Below are 24529 nucleotides of genomic sequence, written 5' to 3' on the forward strand. Positions count from 1 at the left end.
TCAAATCAGAAGCTCGAGTAAACATTTGTATTTCTTTAGGAGAAGGACGAGATTTAAATGTGCTTTTTCCAAGCTGTATCAAATTCCCAGGGTCGATTAAGAAAATAGTTGTTGGCAGTTTTGTTAGCAGCTAATTTGAGCCAGATGTTGAAAAAATTAAGTCTGGGCTTAATATCACGTTATCATGGGGGGGAAGGTATAAAAAAGTGAGCAGAGTTAGTGCTTTAGGACAACTGTAGTTTATAGTTTGAAGTGATTGCTTGACTACATTGCAATTCTTTTAAAGGTCAACTGCACGAAATATTTGTGATTTTGTTTTGAGCTGGTTGCAGTGACTAAAAAGCAATAATTCAAACAACTGGCAAACTGGGCATTACTACCCTTGGCTCTTGTAAGTTCTTACAATGGTTTATAGGCTTCTGAATAATTAGTGGGCAGATTAATGGCTGTCACATGCCACAGGAGGTGAATGAAGACAGACTCCTCGTTGTGATGGCTTCAGCACCTCCACTGTCACTGAAACACAGGTCACTCATTCCCAAAGATTTCCAGTTTACAGGGCTGCATGCAGCTGCCCGTGAGCACAACGTGGTTTTTTGCTGTCTGCTCTTTGTGTACAATTTGTTAGGGGCTTTAGTTTATAGCTCTGTGCATAGCACAGGTTAAACTATATCGAATCTCAAACCTTCTCTGCATTAAATAGGGTCACAGAAAGTACAGCAGCAATGCAGAGAGGGGTTTAACCCATCAGATTCTGGGGGGTTTTTTCATGCCTTAACAAAACTCAGCCTGCACCCCACTTTTCCAGCCTTGTGCTTTATGGGGTTCATGGGTGTGACAAGTTCTCATGCACCTTCCCATTTAAATAATATTTGTCCATTTGCTTTGGAAACAACTGGAATAACAGAAATACACTGAAACTGGGAAACAAGAATGTTAAGGTGTACTGCTAAAGTCCTTAAGCATTTGGTCTTTTCCTTCATAGCTCAGGAAACCTGAAACCCTTTGGAGAATGCTACTTACCTTTTCCAGAAGACTTGAAAAACTCCTAGTTGGTAAATTGATTATGTAGTAAGACACAACAGTATTAAGTCTCCAAAGATATTTAAAACTTACTTGCATCCTGCAGCCTAAGTTTCCCAGATAAGTTTGTTGACTGTAAACTTTTATCCTCCTTATTTATGACTTAAATCATTTTAAAGTGCTCTAGCGTTACTTTAAGTGCTCCTCTGTAATGCAGTGTAGTGAATAACAATGCTGTACAGTGAAAAACAATACTCAAGCACAGCTTTCAATTAAAGTCTAACATGCTGCAGTGGGCAAGGAGACTGACTTCCAGTCTCTGACTCCAGCTGCATCTCCCTGCTTCTATACATCATTACACCACCACAACCCACTTGATACTAAATATATAATTTATCAGCAAACTCACTACTTATTCATGAAAGAACTCTGAAGTTGACTGTGCTTTCAGTCAGAGAAGTGAGGTAGAAGTGCTAACTGCAACGATTTGGGATTTACGTAGCATTCCTCTAAACAAAGACAGGCTTTTGTGCTCCTTTTTGCAGAGCATTAGTGTATAGAACAACCACTTAGGATATTTTCAAAATGAAAACGTAAAAACACATAGGACTGTGTTATTAAAAGCAGCTGGGGTGGCTCCTTTCCATCAGGATCTTTAGAGTACATCCAGAATCAGGCTAAAATACAGGTCCTGAGGACTACTAAATGCCAGGGACACAGCTCCCTGAGACAAGAGGAAGCAGGAAACACTCCAAGCTTCTGGAAGTCAAGCTTAAATATAAGGGTTAAGCAACTCTTTACTGCTGGAACAATAAAATAAAAATGAAGGCAGTATCTGAACATCTGCTTTTTAAAAACTATAGTCCAGCTACAACCCATGTGAAAATATTTTGGTCAGATTTTTGGTGGCTCTGATGTTGTCTTGGTGGAACATTGCATTATAAGCACTATTTACACATCATCATCATCATCATCATCATCATTAGTCTTCAAGTGCTGCAGAAGTGAGTCTGTGCACAGGGATGTAGCAGCTCCATGGAGAAGGAGTCACAGTTCCCATACATGGGCATTCCCAGAACATTGGAATAAAATCCCAGGCAAATGTACAATGGACTGGGGCAAGGATCATTCTGTCCTGGGCTGTTTCTAAACAACCAAACACTGTACATGCCTTTCTTAATCAGTATTAGAAAAAATATCAGTAGACATTTCCATTAGCGCTATGTTCTGATTTATGTCATGTTGTGGCAAATATAACTCCTTAAAGGAATTTGATAGAGTTTATATAATATTCATTGAAAAGCCATCTTCCTTGTGTCAGCAAAGGTTGCAACAGGACAACCAGTCCATCACAGAAGAGATGGGGAAATAAACTGCTTTAAGTCAGTAGTTCTGATTTGGTAACAAAAGCCCCCAAAGGACTGTTGGCTTTGCCTGGTTTTAGCAGTTTCCAAACTTTTCAGTTGGTTTGGTTTTGCATCCACTGCTTACACTATCCATCACTTGCCACTCCACTCACTGCACAATTGTCCTGTCTTGGGGGTTATTTGAATCTAAATTTCTGTTTGAGCTATTAGAAGCAACACTTGACTTGGCCTCCCCTGTATATGTTGACAAAAAGGCACAGGTGTTGTAACCTTTGCTTGATAAATCATTTACTTTTGCTACTTGACTTGCAAGCAATATGGGGGCATCAGCTTTTTAACAGCCTTTTCCATATGCAAATCAGAAATACAGGATGCCTGGGGTACAGGGGGCTCTGGTTTCAAAAGCAAGTTGGTCTGGATACCTCATGACTAAGTAATAGATACGTCTCTCATATTGCCAAGGGCTTGCAATGCGGAGAGTGGTGGAGGGATGGGAAAGTCCCATCACATTAATTAGGGACCAGCCTCTCGGTAGCACCAAGGTGAATGAAGGGGGCTGCATTTTGAGGTGGTTTTTTCCCAAAATGAATAGTGAAACACAGGCTATGGGCTGGGAGTGCATGCAGCTGGGAATGCTAAACCAGCAGCCTGTGGCCAGGGTTTGCCACTCACCACTCCAAATGCTGTTTGCTGCTCTCTAATGCCCTGGCTTTGCTCTAGGGTACAAAATTCCTTTAGGGATCCGCGTGCTCTGTACTCATCATGCTGCAGCTCCACTTCACACTAAACATTGTTTACTATGCTGAGTCCTGTTTGCCACCTACTTAGCCTACGTCTTCCTGGAAATTGTACTTGGGATGCTAAAAACAGCTCCTGAGAAACACATGCCTGCTCCATCTAATCGCTCCTACCTGCCACTGGCCCATGTGCCCTGCACAGGGAGGTTGTGAGGATGGAGGGAACAGAAACTGCCTCCTACTGCAGGCACCCAGGCACAGAATCAACCACTTTACCCTGTGAGAAAGTGAATCCTGTAGCCCTGACCAGCTGTTTCAGGAAAAATCCCTCTCTAGTGTAAACACGCTCTATATCAGATCCATCCCAGGTAGTTTCTAAAAACTTAGTTAAGCACCAACCCAAATATTTATTCCCTTGGCTTTCTGTAGGAAAAGATAAAACTTATTTCTAGAAGGACAGAAGTAGAAGCTCTTCCTGGCTCTGCCTTTGCACAATCCCAAAGCAAGTTAGATCCTGGATAATAAGCAAAAGTCCTGTGTTTTCACACTTTCCCTGGTGGGGCCCTAGAGCCACCCAACTACAAGAGAGCTCTAGATAGAGCTCATCCTTTATAGCACAAAACAACTGGAACAAAAGGCCTGTAACCTGCCTAGAACACTGAAATAAAGCTTAAAAAAAATCCCCAAAAGTCAAACAAGCTTATCTATGCAGCAAAATAACAGGTATGAAAACCAGCAAGCTCAGCAGAACAGCCTTATAAAGACCAGGTACAAAAATGCACCCTGTGAAATACATCTTTAAAAGAGCAATAGTAACTTAGGAGGGAAATCACTGAAGTTTAGCAAAGTGTTTATAGTACAAGGAAATTGCTAACTCCTTTAAATCTTCTCCTGCTCCCTGCCCTTCCCAAATTAGACAGTGGTATCTTTGTAGCTTTCTCCTTTTGGGCTTTTATTTATCTCTAAAAAAAACCACAGTATGCCTCAGGTGCATCCACAAACCTAATTGTACAATTACTTTCTTTCCCAGAGACAAGGCAAAGCTTGTTTTGCTTCCCCACAAGCCTTTTTTTTTGAGAGCAAACTGCAACCTGCAATTTTTCACTGGCAGCACTTTAAAACAAAGGGCATGAGAAAAAAAATGAGCTGGATGCTGTGTCCTGTAGGATAGCAGATGTGAGCTCTGTCAGACCAAGGAGGGGAGGCGAATTCCAGAGGAGAGGGTCCTTCTGTGAGAGCAGCCAGGCGCTGCTGCCCAGACTCTGGAATCTGAGGAGCGTGGTGCAGGTGATGCCCCTCTCCAGGAGGCAGGCAGGGAAGCAGCCCTGTCTGTGGCAGGCCCCAAAAGTGTATAGGATCCATAGATCAAAGTCAGCACCTTGCCTGGGAAGCTGATGCAGCTCCTGCAGCGCTTCGCTCCTGCAGCTGAAACCGCTCTGTGCCCAGGTTCCATTGCCACCCTATGGAAGAAAGAAACCAGTGCACACATTTTTCTCCTCTGCACAAATCCAACCTGTGCCTGGCTTCACGGGGATTTTCCATCCCTGCTGCTCACTGCCACCGTGCCCTGCCCTTTGCCCCCTCCCAAGGGGACGCTGAGCCCCACGCAGCTCGTGGCCATGGGCTTTTTAATGAGCACCAGGGGCTCCCTGGCCCGGCTGCCTGCACACCCTGCTGCCTTCATCCCAGTTCCCAGAGCCCAGGAATGGCACTGGTCAGACAGGCAGGACCTGCTGGCCCTGGGGGACAGGGGTAGGGCAGGGTTTTGTGGCACTGTGCTGACAGCTGAGCGTCGCCTCGCTCCACGCACCTCAGAGGAGGGACATGGCAGAGAACAGGAGAGGCTGCAGGAAAGACACCAGGCCTTTTGTTTTGGTGGTTTTATTTTGGGTTTTGGGGGTTCTGAGCAGGGCCGTTTATAAGCCAGGTCAGAGGTACTTCTTGCTCAGAGGACTGTTCCTCCTCAGGATCAGAATACTCATCCTCGAGGCTGGATGTACTGCTTGTGTCTGAGTGTGAATGGAGATAAAAAACACTAACTTGGAAGCATTTGTTAGGCCCAGCCCCCTAAGAATTCCATATTCCGTACAGAAACCTCCCTAAGCCAGTACATGTGTCCAATTTCAGCTGCAAAGCACTTCTAAGCACACTTGAATGTTCCTTTTCTTTCTCTTGGCCTGTCCAGAAAATGTAGTGAGAGGTTCAGAACACGATTTCCATGAAAGAATAACATCTTTAGTGTGTAAAGAAGAGAAATTTGCATAGATCAGGTATAAAAACACAGTTTTGGGGTGTGGAACTGCTACTTTCTGCTGAACTTAGAGGGATCACTCTGCTCCCAAACCCTCCAGGGTTCTGTGGATTTTCCCATACTGGCAAAGGAAAGTGGAGGCTGCTCTCCTCCAAGACCTGGAGCCCCTTATGATCACTCAGAGTTTTGATCTCTGTCCAAAAAGTGCTTTGCTGTTGCACCAATGTCATCAGGTTACTAACACATGACCTGAATTTTGGTGCTGTGTTTCCTCTTCCACCCAGGACGTAGGAATACCATTCTGACCTTGAGGGTGGCCTGGAGATGGCTCTGAAAGTGCAGTGTGAGAGAGTGTGGATAGGAAATTCCACTCGCAGGTCAGTTCCTAAAAAGAGCTGAGAACAGCACACCTCAAAAAGAAAGCACATACTGCTCTATAGAGGTAAAGATTCACAGAAAACTTCCCAATGCCATCACGTGGCTGCATCTTCAGAGTGGGATGGAGCCAAATCAGTCCCAAAATGCCTGGGTTAGTGCTCAGCAGGGGAGGTCGTTGTTCCCGGGCTTTTTCTTCCTCCTCCTCCTTCTCCTCGTAGGCTCTGGTGAACAGTTCAGACTCTTTTTTGGAAACCAGCACTCAGCATCCTATTTCCAGTAGACTTAGCATAGAATTATTTACAATGGACATAGAAGAATTTCCCAAACTAAGCAATTAAACTTACTGAGTTTTCCCCCTCCTCACAATAACCAGGAAGCCTGTGCGTAAGGCTGCCTTTCTGTGGGTTTTGTGGCCATTACTTACTCCACAGTGGGGGAGAAGAAAGGGAAGAAGTAAGTGTGGGCCTGGTGGGAAGAGTTGGCAAATGCAGAAATATGATGAATGAGCTGGAGAGATTTAATTTCTTACTAAATTCTCTACAAGCTGTGTAACCTTTCTTTAGCTAAACAATTACTCTAAAAGGCAATGATTTTCTGTGTTTTCATTGAAAAGTCTTCATAATAACAATGGCCTATGTTCTCCTTCTTGAAGAACTTCTGCCAAAAAACAGTTTTCTTTTTTCCATTCAGCAGGAAACTTTCTTTTATTTTTATTTTTTCAATCTCATATTCCCCGCTAACATGGATTTACAAGGCCTACCACTTACTGCATGGGGCTGGGAAGAAGCTTCCCCTCAGGCCAAATCATTTTGGTCCATCTCCTTTGTAGGGATTCTTGCAGTTTCCTCCCAAGAGGACTGCAACCACTGTCAGAGACATAATACCAGACCCAAGTGGCCATTTAAGCTGACAAAATGTGACATTCCCTGTGTTCACAGGTCAGGGGACATAGGAGGGGATTCCCAGATTTGTTTTTTAGTGGACAGGCAGCGGTTCTTGCTGTGTTGTGGTGGGTGCAGTTGTGGGGAGCATGACTTTGGTGTACTGGGGGAAAAGTCATCAGGTGTTTAAATTCATGACAAAATGAGATGAGCTGATCCTCCCTGAGCCACAGGGTCCAGTTTAGGGGCTGATCCCTGCCAAATGGAGTCTTGGAAGGCCTTTGAGGGTGCAGCATGGGCAGAGCACTGCTCACACCCCTACGTTCACGCACACAAACGAAGCCAGGCTGGGGCAAGGTTACAGTTCTGTTCCCCTTGCTGCTGTTGGCTGGCTTGGCCGATTTCCTGGCCACCACTGCCTGCCCCAGCCTCCACGGCAGATAATGCTGTATTGGATTAGTCTGCTCGCTGCTGCATCAGGCCCACGATCAATTTATTGACTCTGTCAGAGTGGCTAGTACAGTAATTGTTACAAGAGCAGAATAGAAAGCAAGAATGTGTCCACATAAAATATAAAAATGACGTTTTGTTCGTTCTTTCCTCTTTGGCCCTATAGATCTTGATGTGTTTACACAGTGGAGAGCACTTTACTTAAGTTAATCAGCTCCTTCTACATTATTAATTGCGACAGTTAGGGCGCTACGTGGCGGCAAACGTATTATTGAGAGCATTGATCTCACGCTGACGGTGTGGACCTGGGCAGGTTTTGTATTCCTTCCCTTCTTCCCAACTGCTTGAGGGCACTATCAAATCCCATTTCTCTGACTGACAATACACCATCGATACCATCGATCCCAGAGAGGGGCAGGAGGCTCAGAAAGAAAGGAATGCTCAGAGAGCCAGCCTTGGGAAGGGGCTGTTGGAAGGTGGTGATGGCAGTAATTACATGCCTGGCCTGATTTCTCTATTTTGTAAAGAGTAATAATTTAACAGCTGAAGTTTCCCAGGTGCTGAAAATTTGCAGAGGTGGCACGATGAGACCTTTTAAAATGTGTGCAGAATGTATACCCTTAAAAAAAAAAAAAAAAGCCATACTGACTTTTTACAAGGGTTTCGGAAGTGCCTTTGAAAGACATTTCATGAAAGTTCAGCCTTTGCAGCTGATACCTATATGAGCTCCATAAATTCCACCCAGCCTGACAAACTCCAGTAGATGTCACATGTGACCTGGATGGAAAAGGTCAGCAGCTGAATTTATGGCTTTTGCATTTACTGGAACATTAAGATTTTTTGCCAGCTGCCATATATACTTTTTAAGAATTCTGCAATCAAAGGATTAGGACCACAGTCTACAATGAAGGTCAAAAATTAAAGGCCACAATCCCTACATCCTTCCCAATGGATAGGCATTAAGCTACCTCTGCTCTAGGAAGCACCTTAACTTAATGGCATTAACACAGAGGTCAAGGAATGAATAAGCTCCAGAGGTGAGCACTTTGCAAAACAAGACTGTCCTGCTCTGAAATTAATAGTGAATTCCATAAAAAGGGACCAAAAGAAGCCTTTTCTTAACAGAGAAGGAGTCCTCAGTTTGCAGAAGATTCCATGTTCCCAAGACACTGAGCATCACATGCCTAGTGCTGGACTAGTGTCATAGAGAAATATAAATAACACAGACTGGGTTTTCAAAAGAAATACAGCAAAATGACCTTAATTTTGGTAAAACCTGTTTATATTTTAAATTTGACAAAGGTGTCTGTTCTTAGTAAGAACTGCTAACAGCATGGGAAATTGCAGCTTTCAAATTTTACCTGGTTTTAGTTTAGAACAGCAAAACACGTCTCATTTTAGGCTTTTGCTTTGATAGCATTTTCTGCTTGAACAGAGGTAGAACTGGAAAAGTTTAATTTAAAACCAGGATTTAAAAAAAAAATCTCATAAAAAAGAGGCTAAACTTAAAAATATCATCTAGGTTTCCCCTTAGGTGCTTTAGTTATTAATATTCAACTTTGAAAACAGTACTGACACTATAATCATAATATTCTCAGGCATATTCACTTGTGTGACCCAACTGTTAGATCATCTATACAAACACTGGTTATTACACATGAAGAGATGCAGCTGAATGCACTGCAGAAGGCACTGAAATGTAATTTTAATTATGAGATACGAGTAACCAAAGTCACAGCCAACACCGTGCAGCCACCTCTGAGGCTGAACACAATAATTTAGGAAGAAATTGTTCCCTGTGGAGATGGGGAGGCCCTGGCACAGGTTTTCCAGAGAAGCTGTGGCTGCCCCTTCCTTGAAAGTGTCTAGGACCAGGTTGGATGGGGCTTGGAGCAACCTGGGATAGTGGGAGGAGGTGTCCCTGCCCTGCAGGACATGAAAAAAGACAGGCTTTAAGGTTTCCTCCACCCAAAACCATTCAAAGATTCTATGAATTTCTGCATTGCTTGGAGCAGCTTTATACAACTTTAGGTATCCTTTTGTGCCTTTTCTGTAACTACATATTTTTAAATATGACGACAGAAAAACTACCTATTTTTAAAGAAAAAAAAAAGGTTAAACTGAGATATTATATTTGCATATGGTGTTGGGTTTTTTCATCTTGGCATCTGCTAAACAATGAGATTTGAGATTTTGGAAGGACACTTTGACACATTATATTCCTTGTTTGGCTATTCCCTGGTTTGTCGGGGTTTTTTTAAGGGCTTTCTTGCAGTCCTTTAGGTTAAAGATCATGTCTGAGAATCTGTGGTATGGGACCCGGCTGTACATTCACTGAAGCTGATGAGAGGAGGAGATGGAAGATTTGTTATTGGCAGGAGTTTGGTTTAGAAATACAATAACATTTTTGTTTAATTATGCTTCTCTTTTGCTTATATCTATGCACAGTAGAGTAAATCTAGTCATTTTCAGATAAGATAAAGGTTGAAATTCACAATTTCTTTACGGGGAGGGTTTGCAGTGCAGTCTTTGTGTATCTGTGGAGTTTTATTTTGTGGTTACAGGTATTAACTCTCAGTGACTCTAAAGCCATTTTCCTTGATGTAGAGATGGGTTTGGGGTTTTCCCAAATTACTGGTCTTGTGGGCTAAATTTTAAATTTTAGACCAGGTTGGATGGGACTTGGAGCAACTTGGTCCAGTGGAAAGGGGTTTGGAAGATCATCTGATCTTTAAGGTCCTTTCCAACCCAAACTATTCTGTGATGCCATGATTTCCCAGCGAGGGAGGCTCCACAGGCTCTTTATAAACCCTCTTCCTACAAGCACCCAGGACAGAACTTGTCCCAGCAGTGGTAACTGCTTTATCAGTGCTGTTCATGTTGTGTGAGTCTGAACAGAGCTCAGATTCTTCTCCTGGAAGCTCTTTGGGAAAACAAGGAGTAAAAGTAGTAACATTTAGGGGAAGAAAAAGAGGGGAAAGAAAGCTGGAGGAGAGCTGTAGTTAACCATACAATGGAGCAGCTTGCTTAGGGAGTACAAAGAGCCACTTCTACACAGGCTATTTTCAGGGAAAAGCCTCACATTCAGTGACTCACAAAAGCGAAGAGGCACCTTTTGATTTTAAGTTCAAGGTTTACATTAGTAATTTTGTCTGTTTTCTCTGTTAGTATTAATTAAATTGAGATAGTTTAATTAGTATTACTAAATTTGATCATTAGTAGTAATTCATTCTGCCTGCCATACTGCACAAATATGATGAAGCAGAAATAACTAAATTGTTTAATTTCATCTCATTTAATGACTTTACACTCCACCAGGACTTTCACTGGCATCTCACAGTATGTGTGAAAATTGCTCCAAGCTAGGCCAAGACCCAACTCCCTTTAGCCAACCATGTCTAATACATCCCTCCCCATCCAAAGATGGATCATGTGCTGCAAAGCCTGTTCCCGTTTCTCCAACGGAGAGCTGGCAACCTCTGGAGCCTGGGGTGCTCTTTCCCAGCCCCACTCACACTGCTCCTGCAGCATCCTGACCCCAATGGCTCCATGGATCTTTACAGGACTCATCTCTGGATGGGGTTCCCCACAGCATGGTGGAAATCCCTTCGTGGATCCCCACAGCTGGGTCCCTGAGCACAAGCATGATGCACAACCTTCCACTTTTCCTAGAGCAGTTTAGCAAGGTACAAAGCATCAGGAAAAATGCAGATGTCAAAAGTTCCCACGTTCAGGAGAGGTTTTTTTGTTCAGCTCAATGTCCTTTTGGCTTTCTTTTTTAAAGAGGAGTTTTGGGAAGGGGCGGTTTCCTGATGAATCGAGTCATTATTCCTCCAGCTCACTGTCTTCTGTAATTTTAAGGTCAAAAGTGCCAGAGTTGCCTCTGTGCTCCTATTTCTGCCCGTGTTAATTTGGAGACTGGTTTTGATCTCCTTGCCCAGTAACACCTAGGACTTGCCAAAACCCGAATTCCTTTTCCTTTTTTGCGGTCTCCAAACCCAGCTTTGCTCTACCCACCTCTCCAAACATGCTGTTGTCTCAGCCCCCTCATCCTGGGGTCCCCAGCTGTCCCTTTGCCTGGAGTGTGCCCTGCCAGCCCCACTGTTCCTGCTGCCCACATTCCAGTTCCTCCCCCCGTGCCTCCCAGTCTCCACCGACCCATCCCTCCTGCTTTCTGCCCTGCTTTGATCAGGCTGGGCACACTTTGCTGTCCCCACAGGGCTGCTCATTTCTTCGCTTCACCCAGCAGAGAGCACAGGCAGGAACCTGACTTTTGGGGGGGATTTTGGAGGGAGTGCTTGCTCTCCTGTCCAGCCCAAGTTATTCTCTCTCCTCGCTTTCCTCTGTGTGCTCTGAAATACTCTCAGGGCAGTCAAAAAAAGCAGCTGAACTGCCTTGGGTAGTTGTAGGTCAACTCCCTTTTGACCCATTATGGGTCTTCTCCTGTTGCACCACAGGGAGCCCCTGGACAGGGCTGGGGTGGTGGATGGGTCCCCTACAGCTCCACTGGGGCTGTCAGAGCCAGGTTGATACAGGTACTGGATGACCAGGGCAAGGAAAGGCCACCTCAGCCTTCAACCTCTGAAGGCTGTCGTGACATTTCCCTCCTCCCTGCTCTCCAGCGGAGAAACGGGGCAAAAAAAGACTGAAAACTACCTTTTGTACCCCAAACTGCAGAGCAAAGAGCCACAGCCTCTGCAGCAGCTTGCTGGCAGAACCATCCATCCCACTGGGACCCCTGGGCCCCTCACGTAGCTCCTGTGGCTCGGCCGGCACGGGACAGGGCAGGAGAGTGGAGGGCAAACCCCCGTGTGTGTGTACGTGTGTGTCTGTGCGTGTGTGCTCGGCTGTCTCGCTGCGAGCCGAGCCTGGGAGGCCCAGGCTGGGGGTTGATTTTCTTTGGATGACTTTCCCCGATTGTCTAAAGCAATAAAAGTAAAGAAACTTTTGGGGGGAGAAAAACGGTGGTTGAGGGGAGATTATTTTTGCAGTCCTGGTGCAGGCAGAACTCCCGAGGCTTGGTGGGGAGGGGGGGGTGGTTTTGCTCGCCTGAGGACTGCAGGAACTGGCTTAAATTGAATAAAACTGTAAGTACAGTACCGGGGACGGCGTAACAAGGAGTTCTGCAAAAGCAACACCACCGGAAAGCACAATGAAGAATAGAGCGGGTTACGCCGCGGTGAAAGTATGTACTGGTTGTTATAACACCGTGCCTCCAGAATAAATTATGTCCCTTTAAAAAGTAATACTTTAACTGTGCAGCTATATAGAGACAATTAAGACGATATTGTTCTCCTCATTTCCCTCCCCCCTCCCCTCCCTCCCTCTCTCTGCAGTAGCTCTGTGGAAACTTTTAATGCTGCAGCTTGAAACTTGGGCCTCTGGGTCTGAAATGCCTGAGAAAGCACTGCGGGCTCTAACTGTAAAACATTCCTTCGGCGGGCCCTGGAAACAGGGCGCGCTGGCGCAGGCGAAGTTCAGAGGGATCACATGGAAATGAGGGCTGGCTGCAGGCTCCCGAGGAGCGGTTTATTTCCCTTAAACCTGAACTTGAACTTGGGAAGGCGCAGCCGGAGCCTGGGCTGGGCTGAGGGCGGCCGTGAGGGGCTGGGAGCGGGGCCACCGCAGGCCTCGGACACCCGCCCTGGGGGCCGGGGGGTCCCCGGGCACCCGGCGGCTTTTGTGCCCTGTCCAGGGGGGAGCTGTAGTTCGGGGAGCCAGAGGGTTTTGCTTTCATCCCAGCAAAATGCTGGAAAGTCCCGTCGCAGCAGTGCGTCTGCCGTCCCACTTTCCACGGGACTTCCCGGCATGAGGTTATAAGCGGCTCCAAGTCCCCGTGCACGTGTTGTTTCATAAAAGGAAAGAAATGAGTGAGATCTGCTGTAAGAAATGTGGGATTGTTGCACTCCCGAGCAAATTTAACTGTGCCTCCAGCAGAGAAAAATACGGGGCTGTCTAAAAACGAGGTGTAAAGTGCAAAACTCAGCCCCACTCGCAGCACATTTGCTTTTACCTCGAAATAGTGGATGCAAACCGTAAACCGTGAGGAGGGTTTAAAGTTGGTTTTGTCTCTTTGATTCCATGCATCCCGCTGTTTCCTTCTTCTCTTGCAGAAGTGTGTACAGAAGGGAAGAGCGAGGTGGTGATGCTGGCGGGTGTCACTCAGGTGCGGTGGCAGAGGTGGCTGCTGTCCCAGCCACAAGCGTGGGGCAGCTTCCTCCCCTGCTGCCCACAGCTGGCCTTGGCTAGGGGGTCATATTTTGGTCATTTCTGATTACTCCCGAACAATTTTGGCTATGTTTATAGCAAAACTTTGAAAGGATGAATGGGCGAAAAAAATCCCGCTTGGCAGTAACTCAGGAAATATCTACAAAGATGTTCTTTCTGGAGCGAGATCTTATTTCAGGGTTTGTGTTAGGATCATTTTTATTCTGTGACAGCACATAAAGAGAGCGGGACAGAGCAATGAGGTCTGGCATAGCTAAAATCCCTTCTGTGTGTGTGAGGTTATATAGTTTATCAATGCAGAAACCACCACGGGCTTGGAAAAGTAAACAGCTGGCTTGGGTCTGTGTGCTGCACTTCGGAGTTGTCTGCAGGATTTAAATGGCTCGCCTGCGATTTTCGGAGGGGGGCAAATATATATAGTTTTCCTTTCAAACATGTCAGAAGGGTTTTTTGCAGCCGTTTGTTTTCTCTGTTCTTTTTCTATTTGTTGCGATTTTCCTTTCTGATTCATTTCGGTTTATTTTGCTTTTACAAACGGCTTCGCTGCCACCAGCAAGTCTACAAATAAATTTAGAATTTTTTTTTTTTAAAAAAAAGTTCCTAGCCCACTCAGAAAACCTTATGGCAGCGACAAATATCAGAGAAAGCCATCGTCTCTCTCAAAGATTTCATCTCACCCTCCACTTAATCCGCTTGCTGTACCTCAGATCTCAAGTAACTTTCATACTGTGGGCTCACTTTAATGGATAGAATCTATTTTTCATGAAAAAAGCAGGAAATAAGCTGTCTTTCGTACAAAGATTTACAAAATGTAATCATTGTTGAAATATTCTCTTTGAACTGCCTTGTCCGCAGGGGTGTCTGGCTCCCAATACCCCCGTTTCTTTAGAACACCCTTACAAGTTCTTCTGGTAGATCAGGTACACTGGTGGTTCTGGTCTTTGATGTCTTGAATGAATGAAAGAAAAGCATAATAAAAGAGAGCTGTTGATCAAGCATAAAATACTCTTTAAGCTGACAGAATGGCAGAGTTAACACATTCTAAGCTGCTTTTAGGTTTTTCCTTTTTTCCTCACATTTTCCTGTGCTTTGTGTACAGTGGGGGTTTTTATTTTTTGAAAAGTCTCTGATCTATGTAGTATGCCGTCCTCTAACAAAAACCAAAATGGGATTGTTTCTCTCTCTTTCTCCCTTTCTTTTTCCTCTCTCTCTTTCCCTTCACTATCTTTTTTTTTTTTTTTTTTTTTTAAACAGCAAGGGTTGCAGTTTAGCGTGGCTGCAGTCAGCTTTCAGCCGACCAGGCAAAGTTTAGAAGTTATTTTGCAGATTTCAAAGTCAATTTACTAACAAATAAGTGAACTTCATTGCTTGTTTTTTTAGAAAACTGGAGGAAAACTGTAACTGGCAAAATGTTCCCCAAGTAAAGGCAAGACCCTCTGCCTAAAAGCAATTTTGTAAACCAAAAGACAGGCAGGAAAATGACCTCATTGTGAGAGAACTTTTCTTTTAGAGGCAGAGAAAAGGGAAAGTTTTCTTCCTGTAGATCTAATTTAGATCTTAAGTTCCCATACATTATTTATACATCATATTCAGAGTGCCAGCCTACTCTGCTGACTGGGTTACATTTCAAACATTTGCCATTGATAAGTCTTTGCTGTATTATATTCAGGCTAAATGCGAATATGTCATAGCACAGTCAATCTTTAATCCGCTGAGCTCCAGGTCGGGGCAGCAGGGGGTCCAGCACTCAGAGCATTGGTTTATACTTAAGAAACATCTGGGGCCAGCTGGGACACTTTACTGGAACATTCAGATGTCTGGAACAACAGCAGGAGTTACTGTATGAGTGTGTTTTCATAGGTTTGGGAGGGTTTGGGGTGACTTATTTAAAAACACTAGCTGTTCCCAACTTGAGGTTTGAACCCAAGCAGAAATCTTGCCCGAAGTGAGTTTGTTGGTCCCAGGAGAGAAGTGGTTTTGGACTACTATACATTTTTAATAGTCAGCAGGCAAAAGTGCATATTACAAAATTATTGCACGTAATTTAATGTAGTTTGCCACAACTGGCATTCCCGCAAAAACTATTGGATGCAGAGCTACTGTACACATTGCCTGGAGACCAGTGTCCCTCCTGGGACAGGTTTTATCTGCCTCCAGACAATATAAATGTGCTCAGAGTGGGGCGTGTGACTCTCCCCGGTGCGGATGTTGGACAACCAGAAGATTCTCTCACTGTTTTATGTCCCTTTGGGGATGACCAACATGCTACTTATGTCCCTGTTGGTATTTCAGCCTGGAAAATATAATTACTAAATAATTAATTCCAGCTCTAAGAAAATAACTTCCATAGGCACAAAGGTGACCTTGTCTTTTATATTCACCTTTCGGTCCTGCACAGTAGGATCAGATTTTGGGCGTGGAGAAACTCTGGAGGAAGCACTAAGAAGAGTGGGAAGAATTCAGATGTGGGGTAAGCCAGAGGCAGTTGCTGTGTCTGCAGGAGCCCTCCAGCCAGTCGCACCAGAAGCTGAACTGCCACTGTCTCCCCTCACCCTGGCAACCCTTTTGAAGTGGCATCAAAGGCCCAGTTTTGTCCCCTTGCTTTCACACGACGCACCGTGGGGAAGAGCCTTCCCGGCACCTCTCACAAGGTGATGCCAAAAGGCCCAGTTCACTGCCTAACTGCTCGCATTCCCCTTTTATCTTTGCAACCAGAAGGACTCGTTACCCCAATTCACCTCCCCGGGGTTAATGTTCGTGAGAGCCTCAAAGTTCTTGAGGTGACTGAAATGTCATCCCCAAACAAAACAACGCTCCGCAGTGAGACCTCACAGGTGCCAGCGGTCGTGGCGTGGGTTCAGCTGGGCTGCCCAAACAGCCGCTTTGCCGGCGAGCTCTAAAGCTGTGGGGTTTTATTTTATTTAGGCTCTTATCACAGGTGGGTTTTCCCGCCCGGGCCCGTGCAGCGATCGCTTCCTGCACGCGCCCGGGGCAGCAACGGCCGCAGCAGCCGCGCTTGAAGTCCCGATGGCACCGACCCGTCCCGCCGCCGGGCGCACAAACTGGGCTTCAAGCTACAGAAAATGGCTATCACTGAGCGGGTCTGAGACCTGAGTGGGTACAGGGAAGCCAAAGCTGCTGTGAGTGGAGTTTGTCAGAGTTTCAAACGTGTGAATGTCCTTAAATAACCTACATCGCCCGGAGAAATAAGCCAACTGTCACACCCAGTTCTGGATTCCACATTAACAACCTCCTTCCGCAGCGTTAAACTTTGCCCTTGAGGACTTTTGTTTAACTTCTTAATTCGAAAAACAGATAGGGAGGGTGCACAGCCCCGGCTTTCTGCACGAGCTGAAAGGTCCCATTGTTGGGGCAGGAGATGTGCAGGTAGAAGCAAATGAAACAAGTTTGAGTTGGATTGTCGTTCTGGTTGGAAACATGTGAGCGGTGCTCGCGGCGAGGCTGGGGGTGAGGGACGGCGTGCAGGAAGGCTGGTTTGAGGAGGTTTCCATAAACAATGGGCCTGTTCCTGGGCTCCTGACTCAGGCAGAAACTGCTGCAGGAGTCGATGAGGCACTTTGTTAAATATCCAGAATCATTGAATGTTTCCTTGCTGTTCTTCCCATAGAAAGGAGCTGATTGTCAGGAGTGGCTGGAGGATTTTTGTGTGTCTCTGCTATCTCCAGGAGTGCATAAGAAACAAAAAGACCTGCACTATCAGAGAACCGTAATTGCCATCTCAGACTTCCTGTTTAGGATTCAGTCAAGTAGATATTGTTTATGGATCATAAAACCTTACTACTGTGAGGATTCTCAAATACGAGTTTCAACTTTCATGGTGCTGTAAATTAGGGGGGGGGGGTGGGGAAGTGTGATAATACTCCTCGGAGAACAGTAAAATAGAGCTCTGCAATGGTTAAATGGAATTTTATAAGCACATTCAGTGTGGAACTGTTTTGCATTACATGAGTTGAATACCTTAGAGATGACACACATCTGCAGGCACTTTATTAAATCCTTAGTCAGCACTTTTCAACCTGATGAGATTACTTCTTCATTTGACTGGAGAAAGGGAAGCAAAGATCTCGTACCGGACTGCAGAATTCTTTCTGATGTTTCACCTTGAGCGCTGGAGAAGGACAGAGAGATGCTGGGCAGGACAATACAGACTCGTAGTTGCACCGAGAACTGTGTGGCAGCAATTTTACTGAGCAGGACCTTTAGCTCCAGTGGGTGCATTTAGCTCTAAACTCGCTGGAAGAACAGTACTGCAAAGTAAATAGAAGGGAAATAAAACACCGGCTCTTTTATGAAAAAGCACGGAGATAATATCATCCTGACCGTACTGTGATAGGGCCCATGATTTAAATGGAGATTTTAAATTAAGAAAGGCAACACCACCTTCTCCGAGTGGGTGCAGTCGGATAGGTTACAGAACTGCAGGGATGAAATGGGTGAGGTGCTGAGACATTGAGCAGCACTCTAAAGCAAGGCACAAAATACTTCAGCCATCTAAATGTAGGGATCTAGGCTTCTTTTTTTTTTTCCATTCTAAGCTCTCTAATCATGCAAAAAAACCCTTGATAGGTCCCAGCTATCGGGTCTCCAAGTGCCTAATACGCTTCCTAGACGTTTTCATTTGAGGCCGGAGGTCTCCTCTCCCTAGCAGAGAAGTTTCACAGGTGCTCCAGAGGAACAATGGTGCTCTTCAGCCCTAATCCTGCAAGACTTAGACGTGTATAGGAGGCTTGAGGGGGATATGAGATCTTAATATTAAAATGATTAGCAGAAAAAGGAGGATCATTCTGTGTGTGCGCTTCAGCTGTAAGATGCTCTAAATTAAACCGGTGTCCCGAGAGCGGTGCTGGTGGGATCTGCTGGGTAAATGCGCGCTCTGTCTCGCTGTTCTGCTGCCTCAGCCCATAAAACATCCAAGCGGGGCTGCAGGAGCAGGCGGAGCGGGACGCAGCTGTTGGCGAAGCGCTCCGAGTTTGGGTCCCGTAAAAGCAGCTTTTCACTCGAGGCCATGCAGAGCCCCGGCAAGGAAGTTTTGAAAGAAGCGTGCGGTTTGGTTTGGGTCTCTCCTGTAAGGGTTAAGTTTTTCATTGGTATTAAGGCCGAGCAGTGTCTGCAGGAGTCATATTGACACCCTAGTGCATGGTAACTCTACTCCTTTATTGACATGTTGCTAGTCAGGAGCACAATAGCGCTCTGTGTCTGCAAATCATTGCTAAAATCATCTCAAGAAAAAAAAAAAAGTTTGAAAGCCCAACGCGAGACAAAGGCCCCAGAGCTGCACTGCGCCGCTCAAAACTCCCGAGTCAGCAACTTCTATTGATTAAAAACTAACCTTTAAAGTAACTCGCAGAGTGTGTGGTTAGCATTTAAATTTAAACATGTCATGAGTTGATTTGTGTTACTGAATACCAACTCCGAAGGAGTTACATTCACATCAGATTTTTTTTTTTTTCTAATTCCCTTAAGCAGCTAAAGTATTTCATGAAATGTCAATAGGGCAGGGGGGAAAAAAAAGGTGTTTTGGAGGGAGGGGACTCGCGCCCAGCCTCGCCGTTTCTTTTCCCATGCAAATAGTCACCCCAAAAAGAAAAGTGTGGGGAGCGACACACAATAATTAGACCTTTGTCTAACTTTCCCAAGTGCCAGAGAAAGACAGATTAATTAAATATACAACAGTGTTGGTTTTTGGAGTGGGGGTCTCTCTTGCTGTGGAGGTCATAAATTAGGCAGAATAAATAGTTCAGTGTGTTGGGAGCGGGGCTCGACGTCAGCGCGGCTGGCGGCGGTGGGAGGGCGCAGCGCCGCGCTTGCGGATGGCGGTCACGTCTGGGGCTGTCTGGTTGCCCTTAGCAACGAGACATGATGTAACACCGGGATGAACTTGAACTTGGGGGACTTGAAAAGGGAACAATAGACCAGAGCAATCAATAAAGCCTATTTCAGTGAAGGATTACAGAGCCGCTCTGGGGTAACCTTGTCTGCGAGGCGCGGGGTGAATAGCGAGATGCGTGAAGGAGCGCGGGGCGGCGGGGGACGGACCGACGGAGCGGCCGGGGCGGCCGGACACACGGACCGAGGGGCGGGGGGGCGGCGGAGCCCGGGCGGGCCACGGGACCCCAGCGCCGCCAGCCCCGGCCCCGCGCGGCCCCACCTCCGCAACCTCTGCGCTTCCTTTATTTTTTCTTTTTTTTTTTCCTTCTTTTTTTTTTTTTTTTTTTTTTTAAGAAAAAAAAAAAATCAGCTTTTGAAACGAGGGAGGAGTGGCGAGGGCAGCGGCTCCCGCCACCGGCGGGCCATGTGCCGGGCCAGCGGCCACGGAGCAGCCGGACAGCAGAGATGGGAACCATCGCCTGGAGCTGTTCAACCCCTCCACTCCACGGCCTCGCAGCCTTTAGCCCTTCCACTCCATCACCTCGCAGTTTTAACCCCTCTACTCCATCGCCTCTAAAGTTTTTAACCTCTCTACTCCATCAGCTCTCAGTTTTAACTTATCTGCTCCATCACCTCACAGTGTTCAGCCCTTCTACTCCATCACTTGCCAGTGTCCAGCCCCTCTATCCCATCTCCTCTCAATCTTTACCCCCTCTACTCCATCGCCTCAGTCTTAACCCCCCTAACTCTCATCCTCTCTCAGTCTGTAACCCCTCAACTCCATCACCTCAGTCTGTAACCCCTCTTCTCCTTTACCTTGCAGTTTTAACCCTTCTACTCCCTCCCTTCTTGGACTTCACCCCCTCTCCTCCCCGCTGGGCAGTGCCACAGTTCCCAGTCCGGCCAAAAACTGTCCCACTCAAACAAAAAGTGTGAGGGATGACCCTGAAAAGTTTGGAAAAGTTGGGAGCTAGCAGTAGCCAGAGGTGCTGGCGGTGGTTGGAGATGTCTCCAGCACAGCACAGCCCACACTCCACATCCCTGCACCCACCTAAAAATCAGTAGGGCCCCGCAGTCAGGGAGGAGAACGGGACTTGGCTCCGCTTCACGAACCCTGCCAGAACTTTCCTCTGTTTATAAACTTTACATATGAGAACTATTTCGTTTAATTGCAGCCTGAGTAAGTCTAAATATAAAATCTGTAGGCAATAGATGGAGCCGATATGGGACCGGTGTGTTTGTATTCAGAAGGGCGAGCGGAGGAAGAGTTAGTTAATGAGGTGTATTGGAAGCAGGACAACTTCTCCAATCCTGCTATTTATTTTACCGGTTCCTACCTCCATGGCAAGACCACATAATCTCCAAGTCCCACATGAAACTTGCCTCAGAGTCTTCCGTAAATGTTCATAAGTCCTCCCTGAGCTGATTGTGCTATCAATCATGTCAGGGGCCGAAAAGGAGCGGAGGAAAAACTTGGTAAAACTTGTCATCGGTCCGTGCGCGCGCACGGACGCACCTCATATATTACAGGAGCCCCAGCAAAAAACGAGGGGTATCAGCAACGGCTCTTTAATACCTGAGTCTTTCTTGTTGTATTACTTTACTGCAGGCTGAATAGTTGCTGCTTGTTGGTGTATTCCCACAGCAATATGTCATTGCCAAGGAGCATCCCCCCGCGCGCACGGTCCCAGGGCCTAACACTGCTCTCATTCATGGCGGGTTCAGGTTGGGCTGACCCTGCCGGGGCCGGGATGGGCTCTCCCCGGTGCGGTGGCACTGCCCCGGCTCCAGCAGAGCCCACTCCAGCTTCCCAACTGTGTTTATTTTCCTGTGGAGGAGAGAAATTGCTTTCTGTGCTCCGGGCATCTGCGCCGTTGGGTTAAGGACGGTATTGTTGCGGGGCTGAATTCCCTGGGAATTCCCTCCCTATGGGAAAAAGAAGAAAAAGGAAAAAAAAAAATATTTTCCCAAAGAAAAGCTATTAGTTGAGGCCCACGTTTTGTTTTGAAACACAAGTATGGGCAGAGGTATGGGACATTTTCACTGATCCACTTTCCCCCAGATTTGCTTTATCCTGGCTTTTCTGTAGCGATCCACATTTCTCCTAAGAAAACAGCCCTGTTGTTGAATTTCTGTGCATCTGTTCCAGCGAGACAGTTGAAGCAGGGCAGTATAAAGCAACAGATGCTTATGCTGGCACATGCCTAAATACCCAAGAAAACCCCGACTGCAGGGTGATAAATGGCACAGAGAGGCGAATGTGTATCGCCTTTTCAGGGGATTAGACAAAAGTGAACTGGAGGGATCTTCAAGCCATCATCTATTAAAAAGATTGATAACTTGTAACGTGACATGACCCCCGCGTTCATCTGTAGCTATGTCCAGCGACTGTCGGCGAAGAAAAAAAAATATATTGATTTGTACAGTATTTTTAATTAAGCTTTGTAATTAGGTCAATTCGTCACGGTCTCAATTAGCCCCCCTCTTGGCGGAGGAGGCTGGCGGCCGTGCCCGGAGCCCTTGGGGAAGCGGCGAGAGCGGGCGGCCGGGGCTGACGCTTCTCCTTTCTCTTTTTGCAGTCCTGGTACCTGGGATAAAAGTCTCCGCTTCCCACCACGCACCGGACAGACCACCAGACCCCTTCCCACCTCTGTAACACGGAAGCAGCAGCAACGCAGCGCAGCGACTTCACATCGGCGGAAGGGGAGGCGAGCAGACACCGACAGCAAACTCGTACATGGAAATGGCAAACGTTATGGTTGAATGGCAAAGGCCGTAACTTTCTCTCGAGATTTGATTTTAATTTTTCTTTTTTTTTTTTTTAATTTTTTTCTTTTTTTTTTTTTAGACAACTTTAGGACTGTTGTAATTTCTCATATGGTGCTGGAAATGGTTGGGCTTCATAACTTTTGAAGTGTTTCATTGGTAGTGTAAGCGTTAGGTGACACTGAGTAGAACTAGCCTCTGCTGCTGCTTACCAACTCGCTGTTGTAACACACTTTCCATATGGAGCCTAACTGTTTTACAGCATCCTCATCGGATTTTCCCATACAGGTGTGAGACTTCTTGAGAAATCATGAAACACACTTAAACTATAACTTTTGTAGTAGCTGAATTCTGCAATATATAACTTACCGGACAGACATAGAGCATGTTTTTTTTTTGTTTTTTTTCTGTAACATATCGGGGAAGAAAAAAAAATGCAGGTTTCTTTTTTTTGTTGTTGTTGTTGTTGTTGGGGTTTTTTTTTTTTTTTTTTTTTTAAAATTTTGGGGGAAAAAAAAAAAATCGGGTTTTTTTTTTTTTTTTTTTTTTACAGTCGGCACTTAGAGACGTAACATGAACCATAAGAGCATTGTCAACAATTTTTTTCCACTCGATTGCAGAGCGATTTAAAACATCAAACTACTACTATTCACTAAAAAAAAAAAAAAGAAAAAAAAGAAAAAAGTTTGAAATGCTGCACTTACATTTAAAAAAAAAACATTTTTCAACAATTTTCAACAATTACACAAAAATTCACACAGAAATGGGGAAGTTGGTCTGTTTTGACAGAAACTGACAGGAATCAATCAAAACAATCGAATTTTGAATTGAGTAAAGTGCAATTTCATTGGATAGCTAAATATCTTTGTAAGATAGAGATTGTTGAAAATTCTATTTTTGTTTTCCAAGTCCTTCCACCCCAGGACTCTAAATTATTGGGGTAAAAAACAGCCTTGCAAGAAAAAGGGGAGCTATTTTTGCTTTTTATGTTTTTTATTGTTGAACTTGTATCCCTTTAAAACTGAAGGAAAATTTAAAAAAAAAAAAAACAAATCTAATGGTGCTTTTACCACAATATGTTAACTACATTAAATGCTAATTAATCATTTTCTGTTATCAAAGCACATAACTAAAATGGAATCATAATATCTGTTAATTTTATAAGCTAAAAGTCACTATAATGGATTATGCCAATTCTGACAAATTTTACGTGTTTCCGGCAATATAGGGTTTATCAGTTCTCAAACACCTTGGGAATAAGAGAGAACGGTCCAGAAAGTAAAACACCTTCGTGTCCCTGAACTGGTACATTTTCTGGACTGTGAAGAAATCATTACAGAAACGAACGATGCTGATCTTCTTACAACTTATGCCAGTTCAAAGCAAGGGCACTTGCTGAAGAAGAAAAAAAGAAAAAAAAACAGACAAATAAGTAGAAAATGGAAAAAAAAAAAAAAAAAAGAAGTTTGGACCCCAAACGTCCTGTATCTTATGTACAAAAAAAAGGAAAAAAAAAGAAAAAAAAAAGAGTGCAAGTGATTTTTTCTATCAGACAGCGGAGCACCCCTTTGCTTCACATGCAACTTTAAGAAGGTTTCCTATACTATACATATATATACGTTCTGGTTGGCGAGTCCAGCTAATCAGAGAAAGTCTCTGCATGTTCTAGTGTTAGTAACTAATTTTTATATAGTTAATGTAGGGTAAAGTAGAGTGCATTAAGACACAATATTGTAATCCCTATTCCAGGCACTTGCCTTTAAACTATGTTTGTTCGACCCTTCAGAAGGGTTTCTACTACTGTCCTATACAATCAAGTAACTGAAATTCTTGGGAAGACACTTTGCTCCTCATCTTTTCCCTGAAACGATGTTTTGTTTTGTTTTCTTAATTTGCACGAAACAAAAAAAAAAAAAAAATTCCATATCAATGTGCCTTGCCCTGGATAGCGATTATTTGTGGAATTGTTGCACATGTTCCTATATTGAAAGGGGTTTTTCCCTAGTCAAGCATTTGGAGACACTTTTTGTAAATGTGACTTTTATGTCAGCCATTGTCAGTTCCAACATCTAGAATTAAATAGGATGTTAGTTGTTCCGCAGATAGGAGTAGTGTTTATTGTCCTGTATGGTCAGTGGCAGTGCTATTCTGAGATCTGTAGATGCTAGATTATCAGTATTTTTGGATGTTGCTGCATTTTACCTTTTATTTGGAGTCTTCCTTTTTTTGTTTTGTTTTCTCCCAGATATATGAAAATATGCAATACCTGCTTATATCATGTAGAAAAGCTTAGCGATTATTAATTTTTCTTTTAATTTTTTTTTATTTGACCAAAGTTGGTGCTGCACTTGACGCAGTGTGTTTTAGGTGTTTGTCTTTGTACTTTTGTGATTTTTGAATGCACATGCAGGAAGGGCTCTTCTTAGAGAAGCAGTCAAACTGTGAAGCACTAAGCTGAACCCTGCTTCAAGCAATTTTTGTTTTACAACTGTTCCTTTCACAAGCAAGCCTTAAAAAAAAAAAAAACAACTTCCTTTTTCTTCAGATCCCACACCCATT

The 24529-nt window shown here is 44.8% G+C and overlaps 1 protein-coding gene across 11 annotated transcripts in view; it reads left to right on the plus strand.

Moving 5' to 3' along the window:
• The window catches only part of NFIA (nuclear factor I A), a 242455-nt gene extending 220014 nt beyond the window's left edge, over positions 1-22441 (plus strand). For 8 of the 11 annotated variants that reach the window (XM_041483199.1, XM_041483200.1, XM_041483204.1 and 5 more), the window contains one exon: positions 21784-21949. In XM_041483199.1, coding sequence (XP_041339133.1) covers positions 21784-21801 — 18 coding nt within the window. In that variant the 3' untranslated portion in view covers positions 21802-21949. Of the gene's footprint in view, positions 1-21783 lie in introns of all 11 variants that reach the window. The other 3 variants (XM_041483201.1, XM_041483205.1, XM_041483209.1) reach the window with 1 other exon arrangement.
• The last annotated feature ends 2088 nt before the right edge of the window (positions 22442-24529 follow it).

This window comes from Pyrgilauda ruficollis, unplaced genomic scaffold, assembly GCF_017590135.1.
Source record: "Pyrgilauda ruficollis isolate IOZ18807 unplaced genomic scaffold, ASM1759013v1 scaffold6, whole genome shotgun sequence".
Taxonomy (NCBI): domain Eukaryota; kingdom Metazoa; phylum Chordata; class Aves; order Passeriformes; family Passeridae; genus Pyrgilauda; species Pyrgilauda ruficollis.